The sequence below is a fragment of the Pempheris klunzingeri genome, chromosome 17 (assembly GCF_042242105.1).
Source record: "Pempheris klunzingeri isolate RE-2024b chromosome 17, fPemKlu1.hap1, whole genome shotgun sequence".
Taxonomy (NCBI): Eukaryota; Metazoa; Chordata; class Actinopteri; order Acropomatiformes; family Pempheridae; genus Pempheris; species Pempheris klunzingeri.
Window position 1 is genome coordinate 4,046,837 of NC_092028.1, and position 22,288 is coordinate 4,069,124.

At 41.1% G+C, this 22,288-nt stretch overlaps 2 protein-coding genes across 3 annotated transcripts; both read right to left on the reverse strand.

Moving 5' to 3' along the window:
* Window positions 1–1,279: 1,279 nt before the first annotated feature.
* bcat2 (branched chain amino-acid transaminase 2, mitochondrial) lies at window positions 1,280–12,973 on the reverse strand. Of its 2 annotated transcripts, XM_070847364.1 has the most exons (11): window positions 12,781–12,973; window positions 10,911–10,982; window positions 10,281–10,481; window positions 10,031–10,141; window positions 8,632–8,751; window positions 8,299–8,462; window positions 5,318–5,460; window positions 5,103–5,188; window positions 4,077–4,217; window positions 3,623–3,697; window positions 1,280–2,851 (listed from the first exon to the last, which is right to left on the reverse strand). In XM_070847364.1, the coding sequence occupies exons 1-11, from the start codon at window positions 12,796–12,798 to the stop codon at window positions 2,810–2,812; spliced, it is 1,173 nt and encodes a 390-aa protein (XP_070703465.1). In that variant the 5' UTR covers window positions 12,799–12,973; the 3' UTR covers window positions 1,280–2,809. The 2 variants fall into 2 exon arrangements, with proteins under 2 accessions (XP_070703465.1, XP_070703466.1); XM_070847365.1 differs by lacking the exon at window positions 12,781–12,973 and having other exon boundaries at window positions 10,281–10,702; window positions 10,911–10,988.
* Window positions 12,974–13,086: 113 nt separating this feature from the next.
* hsd17b14 (hydroxysteroid (17-beta) dehydrogenase 14) lies at window positions 13,087–19,563 on the reverse strand. The gene is made up of 9 exons (XM_070847366.1): window positions 19,436–19,563; window positions 19,319–19,357; window positions 19,063–19,160; window positions 18,692–18,758; window positions 18,516–18,607; window positions 16,034–16,138; window positions 15,879–15,946; window positions 14,539–14,635; window positions 13,087–13,651 (listed from the first exon to the last, which is right to left on the reverse strand). Exons 1-9 carry the CDS (start codon window positions 19,515–19,517, stop codon window positions 13,505–13,507), a joined length of 795 nt encoding a protein of 264 aa, XP_070703467.1. The 5' UTR covers window positions 19,518–19,563; the 3' UTR covers window positions 13,087–13,504.
* Window positions 19,564–22,288: the final 2,725 nt, after the last annotated feature.

Below are 22,288 nucleotides of genomic sequence, written 5' to 3' on the forward strand. Positions count from 1 at the left end.
AGGATTTCAGCACATAGATCCTTTATAAACATTTTTTATTTAAATATTGGTAAAAATGTAACCCTGTTAGGCCATTTCCAAAAATGGAAAACTAGTCCTATTTATTTTGTGCTGGAGTTACTCTAGAAAAGTGCACCCTCTTACCTGCCTGTTCAGTACTCAGCTGGTAGTGAAATACTCCTACTCTAATGCTCCCAAATTAGATAGACGGACACCTTATTCATCCCTTAGGGGAAATTTAGAAACCTTGTTTCATTTTTGCTCATCTGTTTTTGTTTTTTATTCCAGTTATTCCTACTGCTACTGGTGCCACTTCTTACATATTATGTTCATCTGATCTTATTCTATTAAAGATCCCACATTCTGGTCATTTTCACGCTCTGACAGGTTTACATGGTTTAATGTTCAAAAAGCACATTATTCTTCTCGTAGCAGACATGGCTGCTGCAGTTGTTTTAGAGGACCAGAACAATCTGCGTGCTTTGGTCTCACTTTCAGCATCCTTATGTAACCAGGAGCTGGTGGTTGTGAGCAAAAAACAATCGAGATGGATTCAGGAGGTTTTCAGTGGGCGGGGACCGGCGGCCTGCTGAGGGGCTGGAGGATGTCACACGATCAACAGATCCCCTTATGACATCATAAAGGGAGCCAAATCTGACCGGCATTTTTCCACACGTTTACTGAAAGATGGAGCAGAGGAAGCAGAGAGAGGACGATCTTACCTTAGAGTCTGAGAATCCCTGTTCAAACCAGGGACAAATAGTTGTGTTGAAAGGACATTAAAAACTGCATTTTGCACAATACGGGACCTTTAAGCACTTTGGGCTGCATTTTTGCATGAAAGATGCTCAACAGATAAATGGTCTATATTTGTAAAGCACCTTTCCAGTCATTTCAACTACCCAGAGCTTCTTTACATCACATCCTCATTCACCCATTCACACATCGTTCATACAGGAGGAATCTAAGTTGGAGACTATTCTTTCACGCACATTCACACACTGAAGCTGCTTCAGGAGCAAGTGGGGGTTCAGTGTCTTGCCCAAGGACACTTCGGCATGCTGACTCATAGCCGGGGATCGAACCACCGACCTTCCCACTCTGAGCCACAGCCGCCAGATGAAGTTGTTAGTTTTAACCATACAAAAAACAAAGTGTAAAAATGACGAAAGTCTTGACAGATTCTAGTTTGAGGTGAAAAGTCTGGTGTTCATTTCAACAGTTACATAAACTGAAAATGACCACTTTGTAAATTAAAGTACCTCAGAGGCAAAACAAGTGAAGTACAATCAGGTTTATTGTAAAAACATAACAGCAGAGTAAAACGTAACAGCACATTTAAAAAAAGAAAGAAAAACTAAACTTAAAACTAAACTGACATTACCTAAAGAATCAAACTACACCCCCTAGTGCACAAACTGGAAAAACAAAACAGCAGCTGAGGATCCACAGAGAAACAAGCGAACAGACTGAGGTCAGGCACTTAGACAGCGAGAGGAACAGGTGTACAGTATGTGTGTAAAAATAAGAATACATTCAAAGGAAAACACTGGTGGCACAGTCAAGTACTTTGGAAGACAGTAGGCCTAATGTCACATCATGAGAAGGAAAAAAATAATTTAAAACCCTCTAAAATTCTATTTGTTACTATACAATGTTTACATAATGATTACACACAGACTAGTGCAGGAGTTACTGCCAGCATCCTTTTCTTGTACAGCGTGCAGGCCTTCTGTCCTACCATTTGTGCGCACTGAAGTTCACTTCGCCCTTTTAATCTCAATCTTTAGTTTTTGTGCATTCATATTCTTAACAAACGAAACCAACAAAACATAAAAGCCGCTCGTGTTTCCTCTAAAAGTCACACTCTGATAACGTACATGACGTTGAACAGGGTCAGTGCAAACTCTGGTGTCAAAATGACATGGCCCCATGAAAACCACGGCAGTACTCTCTCGGATCATTATGTACACGTCAGTAACAAAACGTACAGTGTCCTGTGATGCGTTTACAGGCAGTACTAACACTAACATTTAATGTTTGGGAGAAAACACCACAGGTTGTTGTGAGTAGTACAGGCTATTGTTAATATTAAGTTTTTCCTATTCCTATAAGAAACAATACTTACATTGTGTGCTGCCAAGAGGCTAACTGTCTAATGTTAAGTCCTATACACCCAATATGTAGCTGCTTAATTATTGCAAATACCTCACCTACTAGGTCTGAAGTATGTCACTTTGTTCCTTTTTTTGTTAGTGCCAGAATGCAATGTTTGTTTGTGCTATTAACTCTGAGCATGTGTCCTCACAAGGACATACGTGCAATCTGAGTGAACAGAGTGGAGCCTTTAAGCAAACTGGCCCAATTAGAGATTTGAATACACACACGACAGTCTAGTCTTACATATCGCCACCAGGCACATTTCATCTTTACGTTTTTATCAACATGCTGCGCTGCCTTTTTCCCCACATGGCAGCCATTTTTCTGGCTTTATGTTACAAACCTCAAGATTAAGGGTCGTTCACATCAAAATATTGCATATCGTTGTTAATGATGCTTTCCAAAGCGAGCTGTTACATTCCATCCACAAACCGTATTCCTATGAGAGTCCACACAGAAAGGAACAAGTAAAAGCAGCCTGAGAAGGCTGACACAGAGAGAGGCGTCCGTCTCCTCGGTTGGTAAGTAAGCAGGAGTGCATTAGTGTGTTGAGAGGGGGGGGGGGGGGCATAGGGGGAGGGCGCTGGTTGTCCAAACTGGAATTATGGGACTAACTGTTGATACAACTGGCATGTGCAATGTGGCTGTCTTATACAACCAGTGGTGCCCATTCGCTTGGTTTGCGTCCATACTGTGTGAAGCAAGGGAAGAAGAGTGAAAAGGAAAAGAAGACAAATTAGGAAGTGAAAAATGTTCTATCTGTGGCTTCTATGAATATAAAAGTTAAAGCTGCACTTTGAGAAGTCTTATAAGAATAAGAATTCTCCTGTCGTATAAAGTTAAGAGCAACAAATGACAACCTGATACTGCTTTTGGTCTGGAGCTGAATTTGTTGATAAATCAATGGTAAAATAATTATTTTGAGAGTCGTAAAATTGTTCAAGTCATTAAGGAAAGAAAATATCTTAATGCTGTTTCTCCAATGCAGGAATTTTCCTTTTGTCTGTTTTAGATAAATTGTAAAACAAAATATCTTTGTTTTCAACTTTTGGTTGAACAAATGGAGCATTTTGAAGAAAGTGGACATTTTCTTCATATTTTTTTGACAGACACAAATAATCGATCGCCATTAATTTGCAACGAAAATGATTGTCGTGCAGCCGCCATGTGGTCTCTGAATGTTAAACTAGATTGTAACATGAATCCTAAACAGCAGTAAGAAAGTTGGATTCATCAACATCAGATCTTCGTCCTGTTGTGCTTTTGGTTTCCTTTTAGAATAAAAGGTGTAAATCACAGGCCAAGCTGAAAACCGGTTTCCTGATGGCAGACGTGTCCAAACATCTTTCTAACAGTTCCTTTTTGCTGCTACTTGAAGCCACCAACATGCAAGTTTGCCTGCAGCAGCTTGTGGAAGTTTTACATGCTGGAATGAGGACAGAAGCCACTGAACTGCACTTACCTGAATATCAGTAAGCTCTTTGTAGAACCTCTTTGCCAGGTCTGGGCCATTCTGCATCGTCGGGATCTGGTGCGTCTGAGAGATAAAGAGACGTGTTAGTCCTTTACTGACTGAAATCATTCCAGTAGAAGATTTCAGGGCAACAGTTCACACGGAATGTGACAGTTACCTTCATTTCAATAGTGTAATAGGTGGCCTTCAAAGTCTTCAAGCTGTTCTTATCTTTATTCAATGCTTCCATCTATCCTTGCTCTGTTCATTTTTTTGTGAGTAAATGTAGCTGCTGCTACATTTACATGCATTTAAATAAACAGATTACAGACTGCTTTCTCCAGTAAACAGACCTGGTTTCTCTGAGTAACCTAGTTACAAGTAAACGTACTCAATAAGTCCAAGAGTAGAATGAGCAAATCATACATACAAATACTCAGTACATACAAAAGCTGAACCGTACCTTTCCTCTGTAGAGGAGGCTGCCCACAGGACAGACCACACAGGCGGTCCCGGCTCCAAACACCTCCAGGACCCTGCCAGCATCCAGAGCCTCCAGCAGCTCCTTCATGCCTAATGTGCGCTCCGTCACCTTAAACTCCCCCTTACACAGAGACAGAAAGCAATGATTGAATGTGAAGCTAATGGCTTCTATATCGGAACGACTCAACAGCATGCCCATTTTTATTAAATCAGACCATCCGACAGTAGTTCTCTGGTTGCATTTTTGGGAGTGCGGGTGCTGTTTCACTGAAATTAAATGTAAAAATCCCACCTCCAGTTGAATATCAGGGTCCCCACACATTTTCATGGGCAAAACTTCCACACTTCTCTGCGACATTTTAATAACTGATTCATGTAATGTGATGATCAACACCAAAACTTATTACTACACTGGACTATTTGGACACATCTCTTTATAGTGGATTATAGTGTCACTGCCTCACATTACATGGAATTAAATTATGAACGTAAAATAAATTAGACACAGGCAATTAATAATTGTGTAATATAAATCAAATTTAGTATAATTTTTAATGATAATTTACCCAAATATTATCAAGTCAGCATGCTGGTATTGAATAATTATTTATAATCATTTTAAATTTTTTTTTTTTTTTTTTACTGATGGTGCCTAAACCAGCCTCCAGCTGATCAGTGCCAGGTTCTGGGAGGTGAGCTAAGCGTCCTCCTGCTGCCAACACTGGGTTAGAACTGAGTAAGAACAGGAAGCTGGGTACAGTCTGTCCAACATCCAACTTCACCGCAGTGCTGATAATGCTGCGCGACCAGGAAGTGAGGACAAACAAAATGTCACATATCAATGCAATTTAGAGCTACAGAACATAAATTCTCGGTTATGTTACATTATGCAGAGTGTTATCCACGGACGACTACGGCCATAATTGATTTTGTTAGGTGCAAATGGGAGTCCTGGAATACTAACTCACACACATCATAACTGATACAGTATGCTGGGTTGTCTTACCCAGTCTCTGGCCAGGTCCAACAAAGACTGTCTGGTGACTCCGGGGAGAATGATGCCATCCAGAGGGGGGGTCATCAACTCTCTCTCTGCAGACACACATGTGCACACACACAAGTTTTAAAGTACGGTAGTAAATCTAAAAAAATGAAAGCAACCCTAGAAAACCCCAGGAACAAACTCTATTATAGCATTTCAGAAAGAGAAAAGAGTCAGACCTCCTTTCTCGTTGGTCCAGTAGATGAATAGGTTCATGGTGCCGACCTCAGTGATCTCCTCCTGCTCTCCATACAGCCACAGGACCTGCTGACAGCCCCGCTTCACTGCCTCGTTCTGCACTGCTATCGTGGGTCCGTAGTTACTGGACAGAGGGGCCAGAGAGAGTTCCAATAAACCACAGACAGGCAAAAGTGTCAACAGAGCAGTTGGAAGAGCTACTCTCTAGTATCCCTGTGTACTGTACGTGGGTACTGAATCTCAGTTGGTTCAAAGTGATCATTTTTCCACAGGGATTTTTCAGGAGAACTTAGATATGTACATGTAAAGCTGGGCAACTGAGAAACAAGCAGAGATGTTTTAGTTTTTCAAGCAGATGAATGACAGAAGTTTTTTTTCTGCCCTATGACACCGAACCAACACCCACAGATGAGTGTTTGTGCTGAGAAGGAAGGATCCTGGTGATAAATGCCACCAAGGTGAACAACAGAAGACAGCACTTGAAAATAAGAATGGAGCCAAATGTTAAACCCTTGCCAACAAATTAGAGAACATCTTGAGAAAGATTCAGCATTTCCTGGTTTCAGGAAATATTATATCCTTGTGACTGCATGGATTTGAACAAACAATGGACAATGCAACACGCTGACAATACTCAGGTGATGAGTGATACTTGGGTGTGGAGATTTGTCAGGTTTTCCCATGTGTCACAATCTTAAAGCAGCACTAACTGATTCTAAGGAACAAGCTGACAGACACGAAGCCCTGACAGTGTGTGGCTCACACATTAATGTCAAATTTAATGTCTCTGGAACGACGGACTGCCGTTACTAGAGCAGTTAAACCACTAACTTGAAATTAAACAAACACACACACTAGTTTTTAGAAACTAGCAATTGATTTATATATTGTGCTTGTTTCTTTGTTTGGAGGCACAGGGGTATTTAAGTCAGTGGAGGGAAGTGCCAGAGGAGTTCTTTTTATTGAGCTGGAGCAACATGCTGGTGCATTGTCTGACACTGTGATGCTCAAACTATAATGAGGTGCATCTTCTCTGAGTCCCTGGGTTTTCTTCACTGGTTGCCTCCGCCGCTCGGGCAAGTTGACAGTCTCACATTTTAATATTGGAGGTTGACATATCAGCAGATATTGGCTTAGTGCAGATAAATCTGGATCTTGTATTACTGTCCACCAGAGAGCACCGACAAGTTATTCTTTCTACTGTAAAATGTTCTACTTTTCATGGATCAACATTAAAAAACACAAACAAACCTAAGGTATCTATCATAACGGTTTGTCATGTGCTACCTGCTGCAGCTGGAAACATGGCGAGACTGAACCAAACACTAAATGTCCTGCAATACCAAAAGAATGTATGAGAGTGGGAATGAAAGACAAATCCTGAAACTAAATATGGATTTTTAACTGGTACAGTTTTATGTGAGCCTCTCAAACACAGTCAGACATTAAACATGACATAAATGCAGTTATATACAGAGCGACGACTCTGAAATAACTTGGACTACCAGTCCCATGACTACTGGCGCTAAATTAGGTTTCATACTTTAAGTGTATCCTTGCGGTTTGATGGGAGGGGAGCAGATTGTGTTGGCTTAGTGAGCTGAGAGGGTGTTCAGTAATCGCGGTGTTATGTAATGGCACTGTGGCTGAGCAGGTGTTACTTTAGAGAAGCAGACACGTGTGGAAACAGGCCTGTGATAACACACTGTGTGGAATGAATGCAGATTAGAGGCGCTCTGACAACATCTCTCTTAAAAAGGGACTTTTGTCATTCTTGATTCTTTTTGATAGGAATGGCAGGGTGACATGCAGCTCAACAGACACATGCCACAGCAGACTTTTTGACTTGTCATACCAAGACAAACACAGCTTTGTTTAACTGGTCATATCAGTGATCTGAAACATTTTGACCTCTGTGCCTAAAAATAGTCTGCATTCCCCTCACAAGCACTACAACACCCATAATCCTCTGCATCTGCACTAACAGAGGCCTTTCTTCTGGAAGACATTTTGACTCGTCATACACGGCTGTAACTGACGACATTAATACTTTTCCTGCTGTGACAAGACAAAAGGTCTCTTGTTCCACTGTCTCTTTTTTGGCACCAATGCGACCCGGCACCAGCCAGCTCTGCGGATGCCTTTCCAGGCTTCATGAGCAAAGTGGAAAATCCAAATAGTTGTGCTTTGTCCAGATCCACTGATGAATAAAAACACAACTGTGGCATAAAGCTCTTCGGGAATTTTACCCAGCCGTGACAGTGTGTAAAGCAGACGGATTCAGTGCAGTGCTTTAACGGCAGGATTGCAGGATTTTCCCTAAAAAAATTAAATTAAATAAAAAAAAAACAATGTATAGATTCCTCCATAAAGAAAATCCCTTTAATCGTCAGTAATGACCTAGTAGAAGTGTGTGGTGGGGTCAGTGTAAGATCACTGTACAGGCTACAGTATTATTCTCATCTAATACCTGACTGGCTTTGAACATCACGCTATTCACCTTTTATTTCTGTCACAGTATAACTGTGCTCTGATGATACATTATTAACAGCTGTATTTAATTTTTCTAATTGTTTCCAGTCCCCTAATGTGAATACGGACACTGACAGATTTGTCTTGCTAGCTGATTTCTGGCGACAGGACTGTGTGAAAATCTTCTTTTGACTTGTTTTCGTGCATTTAACTTCCACGTCTACATCCACAAACAGAGTGGGACAGATACTCTTGCACAGTAATTTAAGAGCGTTGCTTCTGCTAATAATCAGAATGGACAAATATGTATGTGCCACGGGTGAAAGTCCAAAAGAAAGACGCAGTGGTAAATGTGACCTGGAGCACTTGCACAGGCACACCTCAAAGAAAAAACGTACAGTGAGTTGAGGAGTTTTGATCTAAGTGGCAGTTTACTTAATAAAGCAAACTGTACCTGCACTGGACTCAAGAAGACAAACACCAAACTCACCCTCCCATCTTATAGGCTCCGACGCCTCCTTGCCAAGCCCTGACGAATGAGGGATCTGCCAGCAGAGAGACGGGGTTAAAGGACCCTGTGGCAAAGTAAGGTCCCACTGGGCCGACGATGACAAAGATCATAGCCTTTCCTGGCCGAGACACGCCAAGTGACGGCTAGAGGGGGGAGAGGAAGAGGAGAAGGCAGGTAACCAAAAGCAGGAAGTTGGGTAGTGCGACAGTGATGAGACAGTGAAGGATTGAGTCCCAACCGTATCTAACACCCACCAGCTGATTTAATCACTCAGATGTTAAACTACAGTTGTTAATTGATGCTAAAGCTCACTTCAATTCCTAGGAAGGTGGGTCTGATGTAGAGGCTGGCGTCCTGGGAGTAGGGAACCCACTCCTGGTCGACCTCCACCAGCTTCCTGATGCACTCCAGAAGTTCACCTTTATCAAAGAACTACAGAGGAAAAAAGGAAACACACTGACTTGAACAGAAGGCTCTTTCCTGTGTGATGTTCTCCATTCTATATACATCTGCGTCATGTTCTAAAAAACAGGTATGTTCCTCGAAATCTCAAAATATGTCATATATAGCATCCATGCACACCCAAGACTTTGATCTAAAACAATTAATACAAGTGTTAGAGTAATAAAGTGAACACATAAGACTGTGTGTAAGAGTAGTAAGAACATATTTGTAGTTATTTGTAAATCCTAAATATGCTTCCTATCACAAATTAAACACCTAAACAGAAAACACACCTCAGTACACATTTTACTTAGGCTTCTTGGAAGTGTCTAATGCTAGCTAATGTTAGCGTTTAGTGACTTAAAGTAAACACACCCTGTTTACCAAAATGTTGATTTGTGACAGGCTGCGTAGGCAAAGAGGAGTAATATAATGATATGAGTAATATCTATCTTAAGTCTGCATAACAATTCTCAACCATAAGCGAACGGTCAGATCAGAGAAAGTAGGACGATAGCTACACAATCCTATGGTGTGTTCTCGCTTATGAATTTGACTTTTAACTTGTAAGATGACGAAAGTGTTAATTCTGCTTTTTTATAAGTTACATAATCTCTCCATAGCAATATTTAACCACCGGGCATCAGGTCGTCTCAATTAAAGTGTTGAGGAAACAAACTCTGGTTACATTTCCTTAACCCACGACAGCAGGCTCTTGCTTGAGTTTGGTAGTTTTCCATTAGATGCGTGTGTGGTCTTTGCCTGGAAATCAATCATTCATAAACGCATCTTCATTCATTGACTGTGAAACATTAGATGTTTTTGTAGGTTGGCATGTGGTTGTTCCAGTTTCCTTTGAGTCCTGAGCTCCTGTTAAAGTATTAACTCTTACACCAGGATGCTGTGGGTAGGGTAGAGGGTTAAAACTGGGCATATTGTCAAGCAGTTATATAACATTGTAGACAGAAAGACATCCCTGCATTCGTGGGAACATGTTACTCCAGGTATCACTGAAACAACGAATCACCAGGAAGTCTGGTTTATGAGACAGGACTTTAAAACTCTGGAAAGTGATCATGGTCTCGATCATGTTAGCACCCCCTCTCTGCTGACTGTCTGTCTGAACATGGCCCTTAGTGTCTCGTGTTGGTCAACATGCTGTTTTCAGAGGCTTTTTCAACTCTGGAAACTGGTCAAGCTAAAGATACCACATATCGACTTAAACCCAAATGCAGTTTCTGGATGACAAAGTGTGGCACAAACTCACAGGAAGGCAGCTTCTGTCAGCACTTCGATGCATCCTCTCCATGTTCAGCATGGGTCTGAACAGACGGATGTGGTTGTCACCTCCACGGAACGCCTTCATGCCTTCAAACAGCTGAAGCCAAGACAGACAGAGACATGGTGTAAAGGTTATATGCCAGGTGATATCATATGGGTGACAACAGCAATTCCTGCACTCAGTGAAAGCATCAGAAATAATTCTGGTCTGTGTGTAGGCAGAGGCCTCTACCCACCTCTATGGAGTAGTGCAGGGCAGAGCAGGCAGGGTGCAGTGACAGGTTCTGGAAAGGTTTGATCTGAGGAGCCTCCCAGCCTTCCTTCTCCGACCAGTTGATGGTCAACATGTGGTCGGAGAACTGTTTGCCAAACACCAAGGTGGAGGGGTCGGGCTTGGGCTTGCATGCTGCGTTGCGTTCGATGACGAGATCTGCTGCCTAAGACGGAGAGGACGCGCGAGCCCGAGACAGGCAGAGGAAAAGACGTAGACGGAAGAAGAGCAGAGCGGGCGACGAATACAGTGATTGTTTTTTTTTTTTTTTATCATCGTTATTGACAGAGCATGCTTTAAAAGGACAATTAGTTGAGCATTATACAGAGCCAGTTGAGGTGCTGACTTATGGGGTCAATTAGACATCGTTAATCAAGTTCAATTAGACTGAATTAAATATTTACAATAGGCAGACAGCGAGGGACAGACAGAGGGGAAAGAACATTTAAATTCAGGGTAACCTGTACAAGCTGAAGTCACTTCCTTTACCACAATGATCTATAAACACCCAGGTATGCACAGTCACACCAGACAGCAAATCAAGCTGGAGATGACCTCACCTGGTGAGAAAGAACATTAACGTTTTCCTCATTACCTTAAAGGAGCTGGCGAACCTCAGTGAGCCAAAGGAAAAGCGGAGGGCCTGAACAAGTCGTCCATGGAGTGCCTGCAAACAAAACATGATAAAGCTCTTCACAAACTCACACACTCTCTGTGTCTTACTAGTAGCCATGAGTTTAAAGGTTTCTCGCAATATTGTATAAGCTTTTCTTTCCAGGTGACAATAATCAATCCAACCTTGGGAACACACAGGCACACCATGTCTGACATTGTGTCTTTGTGGGTGTGTGTGACTCAGCACCAATCATTTTGCCTGCAATTCACAGTATGTAGATAGTACCACATGTCTGCAGGACACAGCAGGTGCTGAGTACTGTTACTGGAAAGAGGCACATAATGAGGATAATCTGCAAAATGATGAGGTGAGGAACTATTTTGCAAGGACCCCATATAGGTGACAAAAGACTGCAAAACAGTTGTGAGCCAGGAAAAGGCAGAATAGAAAACATCATCTGTTTTAATAGCCAGAATCCTAATGAACACCTAATAAGCTAATAATACTGGCAACAACAGCTAAAGGAAATAAAGCGGGTTTGTGCCATAATAATGATAATAATAATCTGCATGTTTCCTCCTAATATAGGAGAAGACATTGTGCAGTATTATCTCCATTCTTATTTAGTGTGTATGTGGCTGCTTGTGAAACAGGCTGTGCTTCAGGTAATCCAGTAATTAATCTTTTAATCTGCAAAGAGGGTCTTTTACAGTTCTTGAGTTTACATTCCCAACATGGTACCAACTTTGACTAGACTGCATCAGGTGTTCATCGGCATAAAAGTAGCAACATGTCTGGCACTTAACAGCATAATTGGAGCTTTAGTAATTGCTATAAAATGCTGCACAGCGAGTCTGGTGCACGAGCCCATTTGTGCACTTTGTTGAATGGCTGATGCAAGTTTTGACTTTATTGCAACAATGAGTATGTGCAGATATAGAAGTCACCTTAGATGCACGTTTGAGACACGCACGGGTAAATATGATGCATCCAATGCAATTTGATCGTTTTTCATTCATTCCGACCCACAGTCAGGGAGCAAAATGAAGTTAGCAGAAGCTAGTTAGCATTTGTGCCTAGCGTTAATATCATACTATAATCCAACGGCAACAAAACTTAAGTAATCGCAAATGCTAAATGCGAAGTACAAGTACAAAGAGGTAATAGCAGAAATATACACTTAACATTAACGTTACTTGGTTGGTGTGCATCTTAATTAAGCCACCTGAGGAGGTGGGTGCTGCCCACTAGCGTCACGCCAAACTTTATTTAAAAATCGGACACTTCAATGAAAACTAGCTTACAGCGTCGCTTACAAACTACATAGAAAAAGAGTCGTGGCTATTGTAGTATCAGTAAGATATGTTTTTAAGTTTGGCTTGTAAGGAATCTACCGTTCATCTCTCTGGCTCGCCTACCATCATCTACCAAAAATGTGGAAGGTGGTAAAATATGTAACGTTAGTAACTTTGAATATATATATATAAATTTCACAAAACAAGGTCTAAGTTGATGATTGGATGTGCGCCGAATTTGTTATCCCGTCTTGAAGATTTCTAATAGACATTACGTGGTGTTTTACAAGAATTTAACTAATTCTAATTGTCAAGACAAATGTAGTTTCCAGATTTGTGCATGGAGTTTGGTAGGATGATCTCCCCATGCAGTGTTGTTTTGCCACCCTCGGTGCTGGCGGGATAGACTCAGTCCGTGTAAACCAGCCGAAGGACTTTATATCTTTTCCGGATATCATCGGGTGATTACACGCTTATTTAGATGAATCATTTACCCAGACAGTCAAAGGTTAAATAGATAGTAAACGCACGCAGACATTAGTCAATGAACTCACCGTTCGGAGGGCTGCCATCTCCGCTACGTAACGATGATGATAGAGATTATTTGTTCGTGTGGAAACAAACACTCAGCTCAAAGTCAACTTGAGTTCCGCTTTGAAATACGAGACGCAGCCCGGCTAAGGTGAAGCCAGAAACCTCCCGGACATAAAATGCCTTAACAAAACAACCGACCCAACAGCTTATTAAACCCGTTTAAATGGTTTGTGACTACGTTGTATTTTTTTTTTTCCTTTTTTGCGGGTTAATAATTTAACACTCCCCGCACTGTTATGTAAGAAGACACAAGAATTTTAGGGAGAAAAAAGAGCCACAAATGAAATTTAATAAAAGTCTTCTAGTTATTGTGGCCAGTCATGGACCATTAACCAGTAATGTCTTATTCAGGAAGTCATTGGAGGCGTGACAAAAGCGTAACATCTGATTGGCGGACAAAAGCTGCCTCAAATAGGGAGGTTATTAGAGGTCAGAAGAGGCCGGTGCTGATTGGTCGATCCCGTGGGGAGTGGTGCAGGTCTAGTTACACAGTTGGCCTGAATTCCAAAATTTTGAGCTTACTTACCAAAACCAGGCAACTGGCCTAACTAAATTACATTTTATTAAGACGTTATATATTTAAAAGCAAGGAGAATTCATCTATAACCAGCACACTTGAACATTCTATATAATCTGTGTCAAACAAATGAATCTGTGAAACCAGCTGCTGTGGAGACCAGGCAGTCAGGATGGGATCTGACTCTTGAAGCCATAGTTGAGTTCGGCTCCGCCGCTCAACAGCAGGTCTATCCCGGTGCAGAAAGTAGCATCAGCAGCGAGATACAAGGCAGCCAGACCACACTCAGCCTCTGTCCCCATACGACCCAGAAGCTGTTTGAGAAGAAAACGTGTCATTTGTCTTTCTCGTTCAGATTCCACCTGTTTTGTAGTGCCATCGTGTAAATTGTAACACCGTGAGTGTTATAGACTTCCTGCAGCTGTTCCCTCAGTTGCACTGTAAAAGACAGCTTGGTTCTTAAGCATTCTTATGTTCTTTTCTTTTTTTGCAAAACTATTTGCAAAAAAAAAAGAAAAAAAAACAGTTTCAATGAGAATAACTACAAACTTACTTATGCCATCTGCCTTCACCCCCCCTTTTATCCCCCCTTTTTTATAAAAATGTGTAAGAAATCTCCTCCTTCTCCTCTAATAACACTGTAATAAATGACTAGAAAATGTAGCAACAATTTAATAACCAAGCCCAGAGAAAATATCATGACATTAATCACACCGTCCAGCCAGACATTTCATATCCCTCTGTTTCCACTGTGAATAAAGAAGAGCAAGCAGAGACTCACAGTCTCATCTCTCCTCTTTGTTGCATCAGCCTGTTAACGTCAATTGTCTCTTGTGACTGGGATAAAAAGAAAGCGGTAATTTGCATGGCAAAAACAAACACTCTGCTGCCGAAACTCTTTCTGTTGTCTCCAAGATTTAAGGAGTTAACATTTACAACCCAACAGAAAGACAGCAGTGTGTGGCAGTTTGGATCATTAACACAACAATGTAGCAGGGACGGTGGGCCACCTCCTAGTGAAACACACATACAAGACGTTTCTTTCATTTTTTTCATCACAAAAAAGAAAATCTCACTAATGCTGAAGGCTCATTGTCACATGACATCATGTATACAGCATACAACAGTTCATCCCCTCCACTGCGAGCATGTTCCTCATCTTTCTAGTGTGGGAACTCTTGGATCCACTGTGAGAACTTGCCTGAGAGTTTTCTCCCATTTTCATGGCCGCTGCAGCATCTGGTGTCTGTCCTGCTAATTCTTCCCACAGAGGCGTCAGCACATTACCTGGAGAGATGCTGTAATATATGGCCAACAGTATTATCAGACAGGAAAGGATGCTATTGCACTTATAGTTAGTTAAATGACACTACTTCCCTGTTGCTTACAGTCTCTTTATGCAACAATGACTTTTTCTGTTTCATATCATTTTAAATAGATGTTTTTGTTTACAGCTTGTTACTCAAATGTAGAAACTTTTAAACACAATTTCATTGCCACGTGCTATTTTTGAAATCATTGAACAGGGGTGGAAAGTACAACTTTGATGTATTTGTACTTTACCTCAGTGCTTTTTTGCTATACTCCACATTCAGAGGAGTGTATTGTACCTTTAACACTGCTGCATTTATCTCATCGAAATAGCTACTTTTTAGATTAAAATTCTACATTAAAAACATACCTAATCAGCATCTAAAATGCAACACATTGTTAAAGATGAAATCAGTTGTTCACAGCAGTTGTCCTTTTAAAGCTAGTGTGGAGCTGGGACCCCTTGTCTTGTTTCAAAGAGATGTTTCACCTCTAAACTTCTCACATGGTGACATTCACTGTGTGAGACCCAATATTTCACAAAAAGAGAAGATGAGAAAAAAGATCAAATAATAGGAACAGACAAGCATCATAACTTAGTTTTTTCTTCATCTCTTGACCCCTCAGATTTGGCTGGTGACCCCTTGGAGGGGCCCGACCCCAAGGTTGGGAACCACTAATCTAGCTAATTGTATATAAAGTATTCCTCTTGGATGGGAGGCGAAACGTTTTCAAGTACCTTCAACAAGTCCAGTTGACTTTTCCTCAGCTCCTAAGGAATAACTATGACCTGGATGACTGAGAATCTTCACAGATGTATATAAAGTAGCTTCAACTGTCGTCACCTGGAAGAGCTACAACAGTCACATGCTGCTCTAAAATTAATGCTGCAGTATCAACAATTTAATAGAATAATGTATCAGCCAGGACGGACAGTTCACTGTTTTACTGTGATTCTTTAAGCACATTATGCTGATAATACTTCTGTACTTTTATTTATAGGAGTTTCAATGCAGGACTTTCACTTAGTATGGGAGTATTTTTACATGGTTGTGCTGCTGCTTATGTAAAAATCAGAATAATTTTTTAACCATCGTTAATAAGTTAAAAAAAAAGTAATTAAATTGATTATGTATTGCATTCGTACTGTACTACAAAAGTGATTCTTATCTTCTGTGCAAGGAGGAAGCTGAAGAAACCAGACAGACCACAGGAACAGGTTTGGCTCACCAGTTGACTCGAACATTGTACCGACTCTCATCCACAGCCATCGCCTTTGTCATGGAAATGATCGCCCCCTTGTGAAGAAAAGATCACATTACAGAAGTTTTGCTTGAAGGAAACACATGAGGACAGGACATTTATTGCCTGGAGGATCAACTCACCTTGGTTGCGACATATGGTGCAGCATCTTTCTGGCCGATGGTGCCCACCAGACTGGAAATATTGATGATGTTTCCCTGGCGCTGTCGTAGGTACGGCAAGGCACACTGAAGAGAGAGGGAGACCTCTAACCCCTTCAAAGATCCTATATACTCACTGTGCATACTGTAAGTGTCTATGGGTGTGAGAGGGAGGTCAGTGGAAGCAAAGAAAGGCTGTTCTAGAAGCAACTGATAAACCACTGAATACTGAAAAATGTAATCACTGAAAATCTCTGAATTGATGAGGTTTGAATTCTTCTCTTTGTTTTTTTGTTGTTGTTTTTGTTTGTTTCCAAATATGAATAGAAACTTTAACTGGTGTTCTCTGTCTGGGATCATCTGATGTCTTCATCTTGACAGCTTTAGTTACTTTACAGATTCAAATTAACAATTTAAAATATAGTCAATAAATCAGTTACATTAATTCAGTGAGGATTCCCCGGGGGGAAATTCACAGGCTACCCAGCAGTGTGTAAAGTAATACACAAAATATATAATAATAATAATAATACATTGAAATGAGCTCCACTTGAATTACCAGCTGCAACAATATTGTACTTAAGTAAAAGATCTGAGTACTTCTTCCACCTGTGCTGATAGGACAGTGGTTTTATCATCTCCATTCAGGTTTGACTGATTATCTTTGGTACCTGAATGTTTACATTTTGGCTTCTGAATTTCACGAATTTCTCTGATGTGACCAGCGTTCATTTTGACTTGACTTGAATTTTTAGATCTGCAAAGGACCAATTAAATTTGAGCAATGTCAAAATAGTTTTTAAAATATTGGACACCTTTGTCTAAATCTGAATATGTATTATATATATATTATATTAATATTAAGAACTCTCAGGTTTATAAATCGTACAATTTGAAATTTGAAAATTGAAATGGGAGAAATTGAGACACGTTTGTCAAAGTAAAATAATTCAGTTCACAATAAATCCTGTGCTTTTCAATGTACATTTCAACATCAGATATTCAGAATGGGGGGGTCCTGTGGCTTAGGGGTTACGACCAACTGTAAACTGATCTGTCATCTCTGTCCCTGTCTGATGAAGGCCCAGCTATTATCATTAATATATACAAATAATATATAACTCAAAGATCTAAAACATTTCCTATATACAAAAAACAACCATTTCTCTCAAATGTTGTTCACAAATCTGTCTAAATCTGTGTTAGTGAGCACTTCTCCTATGCCGAGATAATCCATCCCACCTCACAGGGTTGGCATATCAAAATGCTGATTAGACAGCATGAATATTGGCCACAGGCTGGCCACAATAAAAGGCCACTCTGAAATGTGCAGTTTTGCTTTATTGGGGGGGTCTGGGGGGGTCAGAAAACCGTAGTATCAGTATCTGGTGTGACCACCATTTGCCTCACGCAGTGCAACACATCTCCTTCACATAGAGTTGATCAGGTTGTTGATTGTGGGATGTTGGTCCACTCCTCTTCAATGGCTGTGCCAAGTCGGCAAACCGCACTGCTCACCCACACGACGCCACACACACTGTCTGCCACCTGCCCTGAACAGTGAAAACCGGGATTCATCCATGAGAGCACCTCTCCAACGTGCCAGACGCCATCGAATGTGAGCATTTGCCCACTCAAGTCGGTTACGACGACAAACTGCAGTCAGGTTGAGACCCCGATGAGGATGACGAGCATACAGATGAGCTTCTGACAGTTTGTGCAGAAATTCTTTGGTTATGCAAACCGATTGTTGCAGCAGCTGTCCGGGTGGCTGGTCTCAGACCATCTTGGAGGTGAACATGCTGGATGTGGAGGTCCTGGGCTGGTGTGGTTGCACGTAGTCTGCGGTTGTGAGGCCATTTGGATGTACTGCCAAATTGTCTGAAACGCCTTTGGAGACGGTTTATGGTAGAGAAATGAACATTCAATTCACGGGCAACAGCTCTGGTGGACATTCCTGCAGTCAGCATGCCAATTGCACGCTCCCTCAAAACTTGCGACATCTGTGGCATTGTGCTGTGTGATAAAACTGCACATTTCAGAGTGGCCTTTTATTGTGGCCAGCCTAAGGCACACCTGTGCAATATTCATGCTGTCTAATCAGCATCTTGATATGCCAACCCTGTGAGGTGGGATCGATTATCTCGGCAGAGGAGAAGTGCTCACTAACACAGATTTAGACAGATTTGTGAACAATATTTGAGAGAAATGGTTGTTTTTTGTATATAGAAAATGTTTTAGATCTTTGAGTTCAGCTCATGAAAAATGGGAGCAAAAACAAAAGTGATGCGTTTCTATTTTTGTTCAGTGTATATTAATTAATATTTCACAGTTGCTCATTGCAGTCAGTTCCTTATGGTCTTTCTTTGCTTCCACAGCAGCCAGCATTTAATGGGGCAAAGTTATAATGATCAAGTTATCATTTTAAGAATTTTCACATGCACACACACGTTGGAAACATTACTTTAGAGGCTGAGAAGTAGCTGATGAGGTTCAGATTCAGCAGCTCCCTGAACTCCTCTGCTGTGGTATCATCTGTGGGTTTATGAGGTGGGTCTGCAGAAAAGAGACAAAATAAATATGAACCACCAGAGGGATCCTCCTCAGGGCCTTAATCATCACTCCTGCTGGAAGACTCACGCCACCCTGCGTTGTTCACCAGGCAGTCAATGTGTCCATAATGCTCCACCGTGGCGGCGATCAGCCTCTGTGGAGGGACACTCACACGTGGTGCATTTGAATAGAAACAGGCCAGAGAAACCAGTTTGCAACAAAGGAGCAGGGGAGCAAACAGAAAGGCAAGCAAACACAGAACCACCTGGAGTTTGATTTAGAGCCCTTTACAAGCTCTGCAAGATAAGGCACCTTCTAAATAAATCTATGTTTTCACTGGACATCTGGATCTCTGGATGAAGTCCAGGACACCATGTGAGCTGCACTGGTCTTGTGATCATGACTAGTCACTGTAAATCTCCACAACCAGACAAACAGCACGTAAGCTGTACTTTTACCTTGATGTCCTCCTCTTTGGAGATGTCACACGTGACAAATTTGCATGAGCCTGGCCCTGCTTTGTTGAGCTCCTTCTCCAGAGCCTCCCCTACTGCACCTGTGGGTGCAGGGTCACGGTGAAATACATGTGCACTATATTCCTGTGCGGCAGTTATATCACAACACATATCAATCAAATACACGTTGACTATTTATGGATGATAAAGAGCAACGTGGTGGTACATTTCCTCAATTAATACAGAGAATCGTACGAACCTCCTCTTGCACAAAACACCACTTTGGCTCCATTCTCCACTACAAAGAAAAAAGTTGCAAAATGTTCAACAAGTCAAACAAAGTCCATATAAAATACAGTAACAATAATTACCATACCAAACACTCTGACAATCCCTCTGCCAATCCCTTTAGATCCTCCAGTGACAATCACAACTTTGCTGTGGTATCGGAGGGACATGTCGGATCAGGTGATGGTGATACAAGCTGGTCGTAAAACGCTGCAGTCAGACGGCGCTTCCTGAAGCACTGCGGGAGATTATTCCTGTGCTCTCTGTCATCTGATGTTTGACGAGAAGTCTGCGTCTTTTCGGTTCATCCACTTTCCCAAATCAGCCCCGTTTCTAACAACACTGTGTGTGTGAGGTTCAAAGTTCCTCAAAATCATGAGGTCTGTTCCGCTGCCTTCAGGGGCTATTGGAAATCACAACGTCCACCTAAAAACTGCCAATGGGAAATGGACGGTGGAAATTGTTTTTATTGTATAAAAACAATCAAAATAAATTACAGAACAGGTTTGTGGCTTCTGAGGAAAGACTTTAGTTACATGACTGATGTACACCTTCCACCTGCTCTTCTTTTACAGCAATACACAGTTAAATATATGAAAATATCCAGGTGATGGTTCTGGATGCAGAAGGGGGGGTATGAGCATCTGCACTTGATTTGGTGCTGTGATGTTGAGATATTTCAGTGATTAAATTAAATCTTTGACCTGCTGGTGGCACTAAAGGAAATGTCAGAGGATCAACAAAGTCATTAGGGTTCATCCTCTGTGGACCATAAATCTCTGTACTGAATTTCATGGCAATCCATCTAATAGTTGTTGAATCTTTTCAGTCTGGACCAAAGTGGTGGGCCAAACAACCGGCTAACTGACTGAATAATACTTCATTTCAGTCATAAAAAAGCTCAGCATAAATCATGGCAGTGAAATAAAAGGCTTTCCTATTTTCCTCCACAAGCATTAGACATTACAGTCCTAACAGTCTCATCTTTATTTCACTTCATTTGTGAAATCAAACAGCTTCCAAGAAAGATTTTGACAATGTTGAACTTTTTTTCTGTTTATTTCATGTACAAAACTGTTGCATTTATGATTGTGAAAAGTCAGAAAGTGGAATTTACTCTGAGAATTTGAAGGCAACATTTGCATAGAGCTTCTGTCATAAGATCTTGTCCTGGGAATTGTAGTTTTCCTGCACACAGACGCAGTACCACACAGAGATGCTTGAGTGTAGACTTCAGGTTGTGTTTAAAAGAACTTTTGAAGTACTGTAGTGTCTGATATGTGCCTTTAGTGAGTATAAATATGAATGTGGTGTTTGGTATGTGCCTTTAGGGCATATGATGTAGCAGTGGTCAGTGTTTCTCTGTTTTGGATCTGTGATCAATTACCTGGAGACGAGAGGCTGGGAATTGCTTGACCTGGGCAGTGGAGATCTGACCTTTGCTCCCCCTTACTAGATACTGGGGGATGGTGTCCTTCTAATATATCCTTGTACCCCTAAAACAAAGACTAGACCTGTCATATGGATGAAAACCAGATGTTGGAATGTATGGTCAAGGGGGTATAAAGAAGTGAACAGAGAGGTGGCTCGAGGAAGACGAGGACAGAGAGACAGCAGATTCGGCCGGGGGTTACGCTGTCTGTTCCTACAATTGGCTGAACGTTTTCCCAGGCCTCCATGGTGCCTGTTAGACAACTGACCTTTTTGCAATAAACCTATTTTATTCACTAAGTCGTTGTCAGCGGAAGTTTCCTTTCATCAACTGCATATCATCATCATCAGAGAAGATACGACAAATTTGGCGTCACGAACAGGATTCGCAGATGTGGCTCTGATTGCTGACAGAATTCAGTTGACCAACTCCTGCTCCATACGACGTCGGGTGAGTGTTTTCTCACTAAGTGGGGTACTGGTTGGTTCTTTGAGGCTGTTATGCTGCTGGCTGCACTGTCTACTTATCTGTGTGGACGATGATGTGTTGATGTTGAGAGTGATATTCCGTCTAAATTGGGGTAAAACGGGGATTAAGATACAGTTAGAGAAATAGAAGTTGAAGCTACAGAAGTAAGAAGATAGAGATAAAGAAGCAAGGATTACGACGATAGAGATAAAGAAGTAAAGAAGTTAAAAGTTGAAGTTAAAGAAGTAAAGGAGAAATAAGAGTTGAAGAAGTTAAAGAGTTAAAGAGAAAAGAGTTAAAGAGAAAAGAGAAGTAAAAGTTGAAGTAAAAGTGTAGAATAGCAGAACTAGTAACGATAAAGTAAGCTAAATAACCATGCAAGATTAATGAAGACAGGGCCCACATCTTCTTAACGGTAAGACATGTGTAAATTAGATACTGAAGTGAAAGTTGGCTTTGAGAGATAGTCGAATTGGTATAAGGAAAAGAGGAAATAAATAGCTCTGGGCCCAGAGGAATTGGCAAAATATAAAGAGAGATAAGAAGAGGTAAAAAGGGAAGATAAGAGAAATAAAGAGATAAGAGAAATAAAGAGAAAAGAAGAGATGAAATAGAGAAGAGAATAGATGAAATAAAGAGAAGAGGTAAAAGAGAAGATATAGGCCTAAGAGAAGAGATAGAAAATAAAGTTGAGAAAAGTGAAATAAGGGCTGAAAGAGCCCAGAAGTGAATGGTGCTCATGGAGCATGCATAGTGAAGACATTTGTTAAAGTGACAAATTGTTTTGAAGAAGTTTGGCCAAAGTGAGAAATTATCAAGAAGATAGAGGAAAATTAGTCGACTTTAAAATGTAGGATTGAGAGCTCTGGGTATTTCTTGGGGATTGATGTTGGTCTGTTGAGGTGTTTTGTCTGTTGGATATCCTGTGAGTGTGTGTGTGGGTGTTGAGTGGTGCTGCAGCTATGTGTGAAAAGTTTGGCAATGTTTTTGGCTGTGTAATTGATATGTGTGTAATGGATTGTTAGTAAATAGATATAGATA

What these genes read in the sequence shown, in the direction of transcription:
- hsd17b14 (XM_070847366.1), bottom strand. Translation starts at nt 19,517, where the DNA reads ATGTCCCTCCGATACCACAGCAAAGTTGTGATTGTCACTGGAGGATCT. An exon ending in TACAATGTTCGAGTCAACTG is followed by an intron (nt 14,636 to 15,878) that starts GTGAGCCAAACC and finishes CATATATTACAG; the next exon opens with CATCTCTCCAGGTAATGTGC. An exon ending in AAATGGGAGAAAACTCTCAG is followed by an intron (nt 13,652 to 14,538) that starts GCAAGTTCTCAC and finishes CTTCTCAAACAG; the next exon opens with CTTCTGGGTCGTATGGGGAC.
- bcat2 (XM_070847364.1), bottom strand. An exon ending in GGAGCCTATAAGATGGGAGG is followed by an intron (nt 5,461 to 8,298) that starts GTGAGTTTGGTG and finishes CCCTCTGTCCAG; the next exon opens with TAACTACGGACCCACGATAG. An exon ending in TGGACCTGGCCAGAGACTGG is followed by an intron (nt 4,218 to 5,102) that starts GTAAGACAACCC and finishes TCTCTGTGTAAG; the next exon opens with GGGGAGTTTAAGGTGACGGA.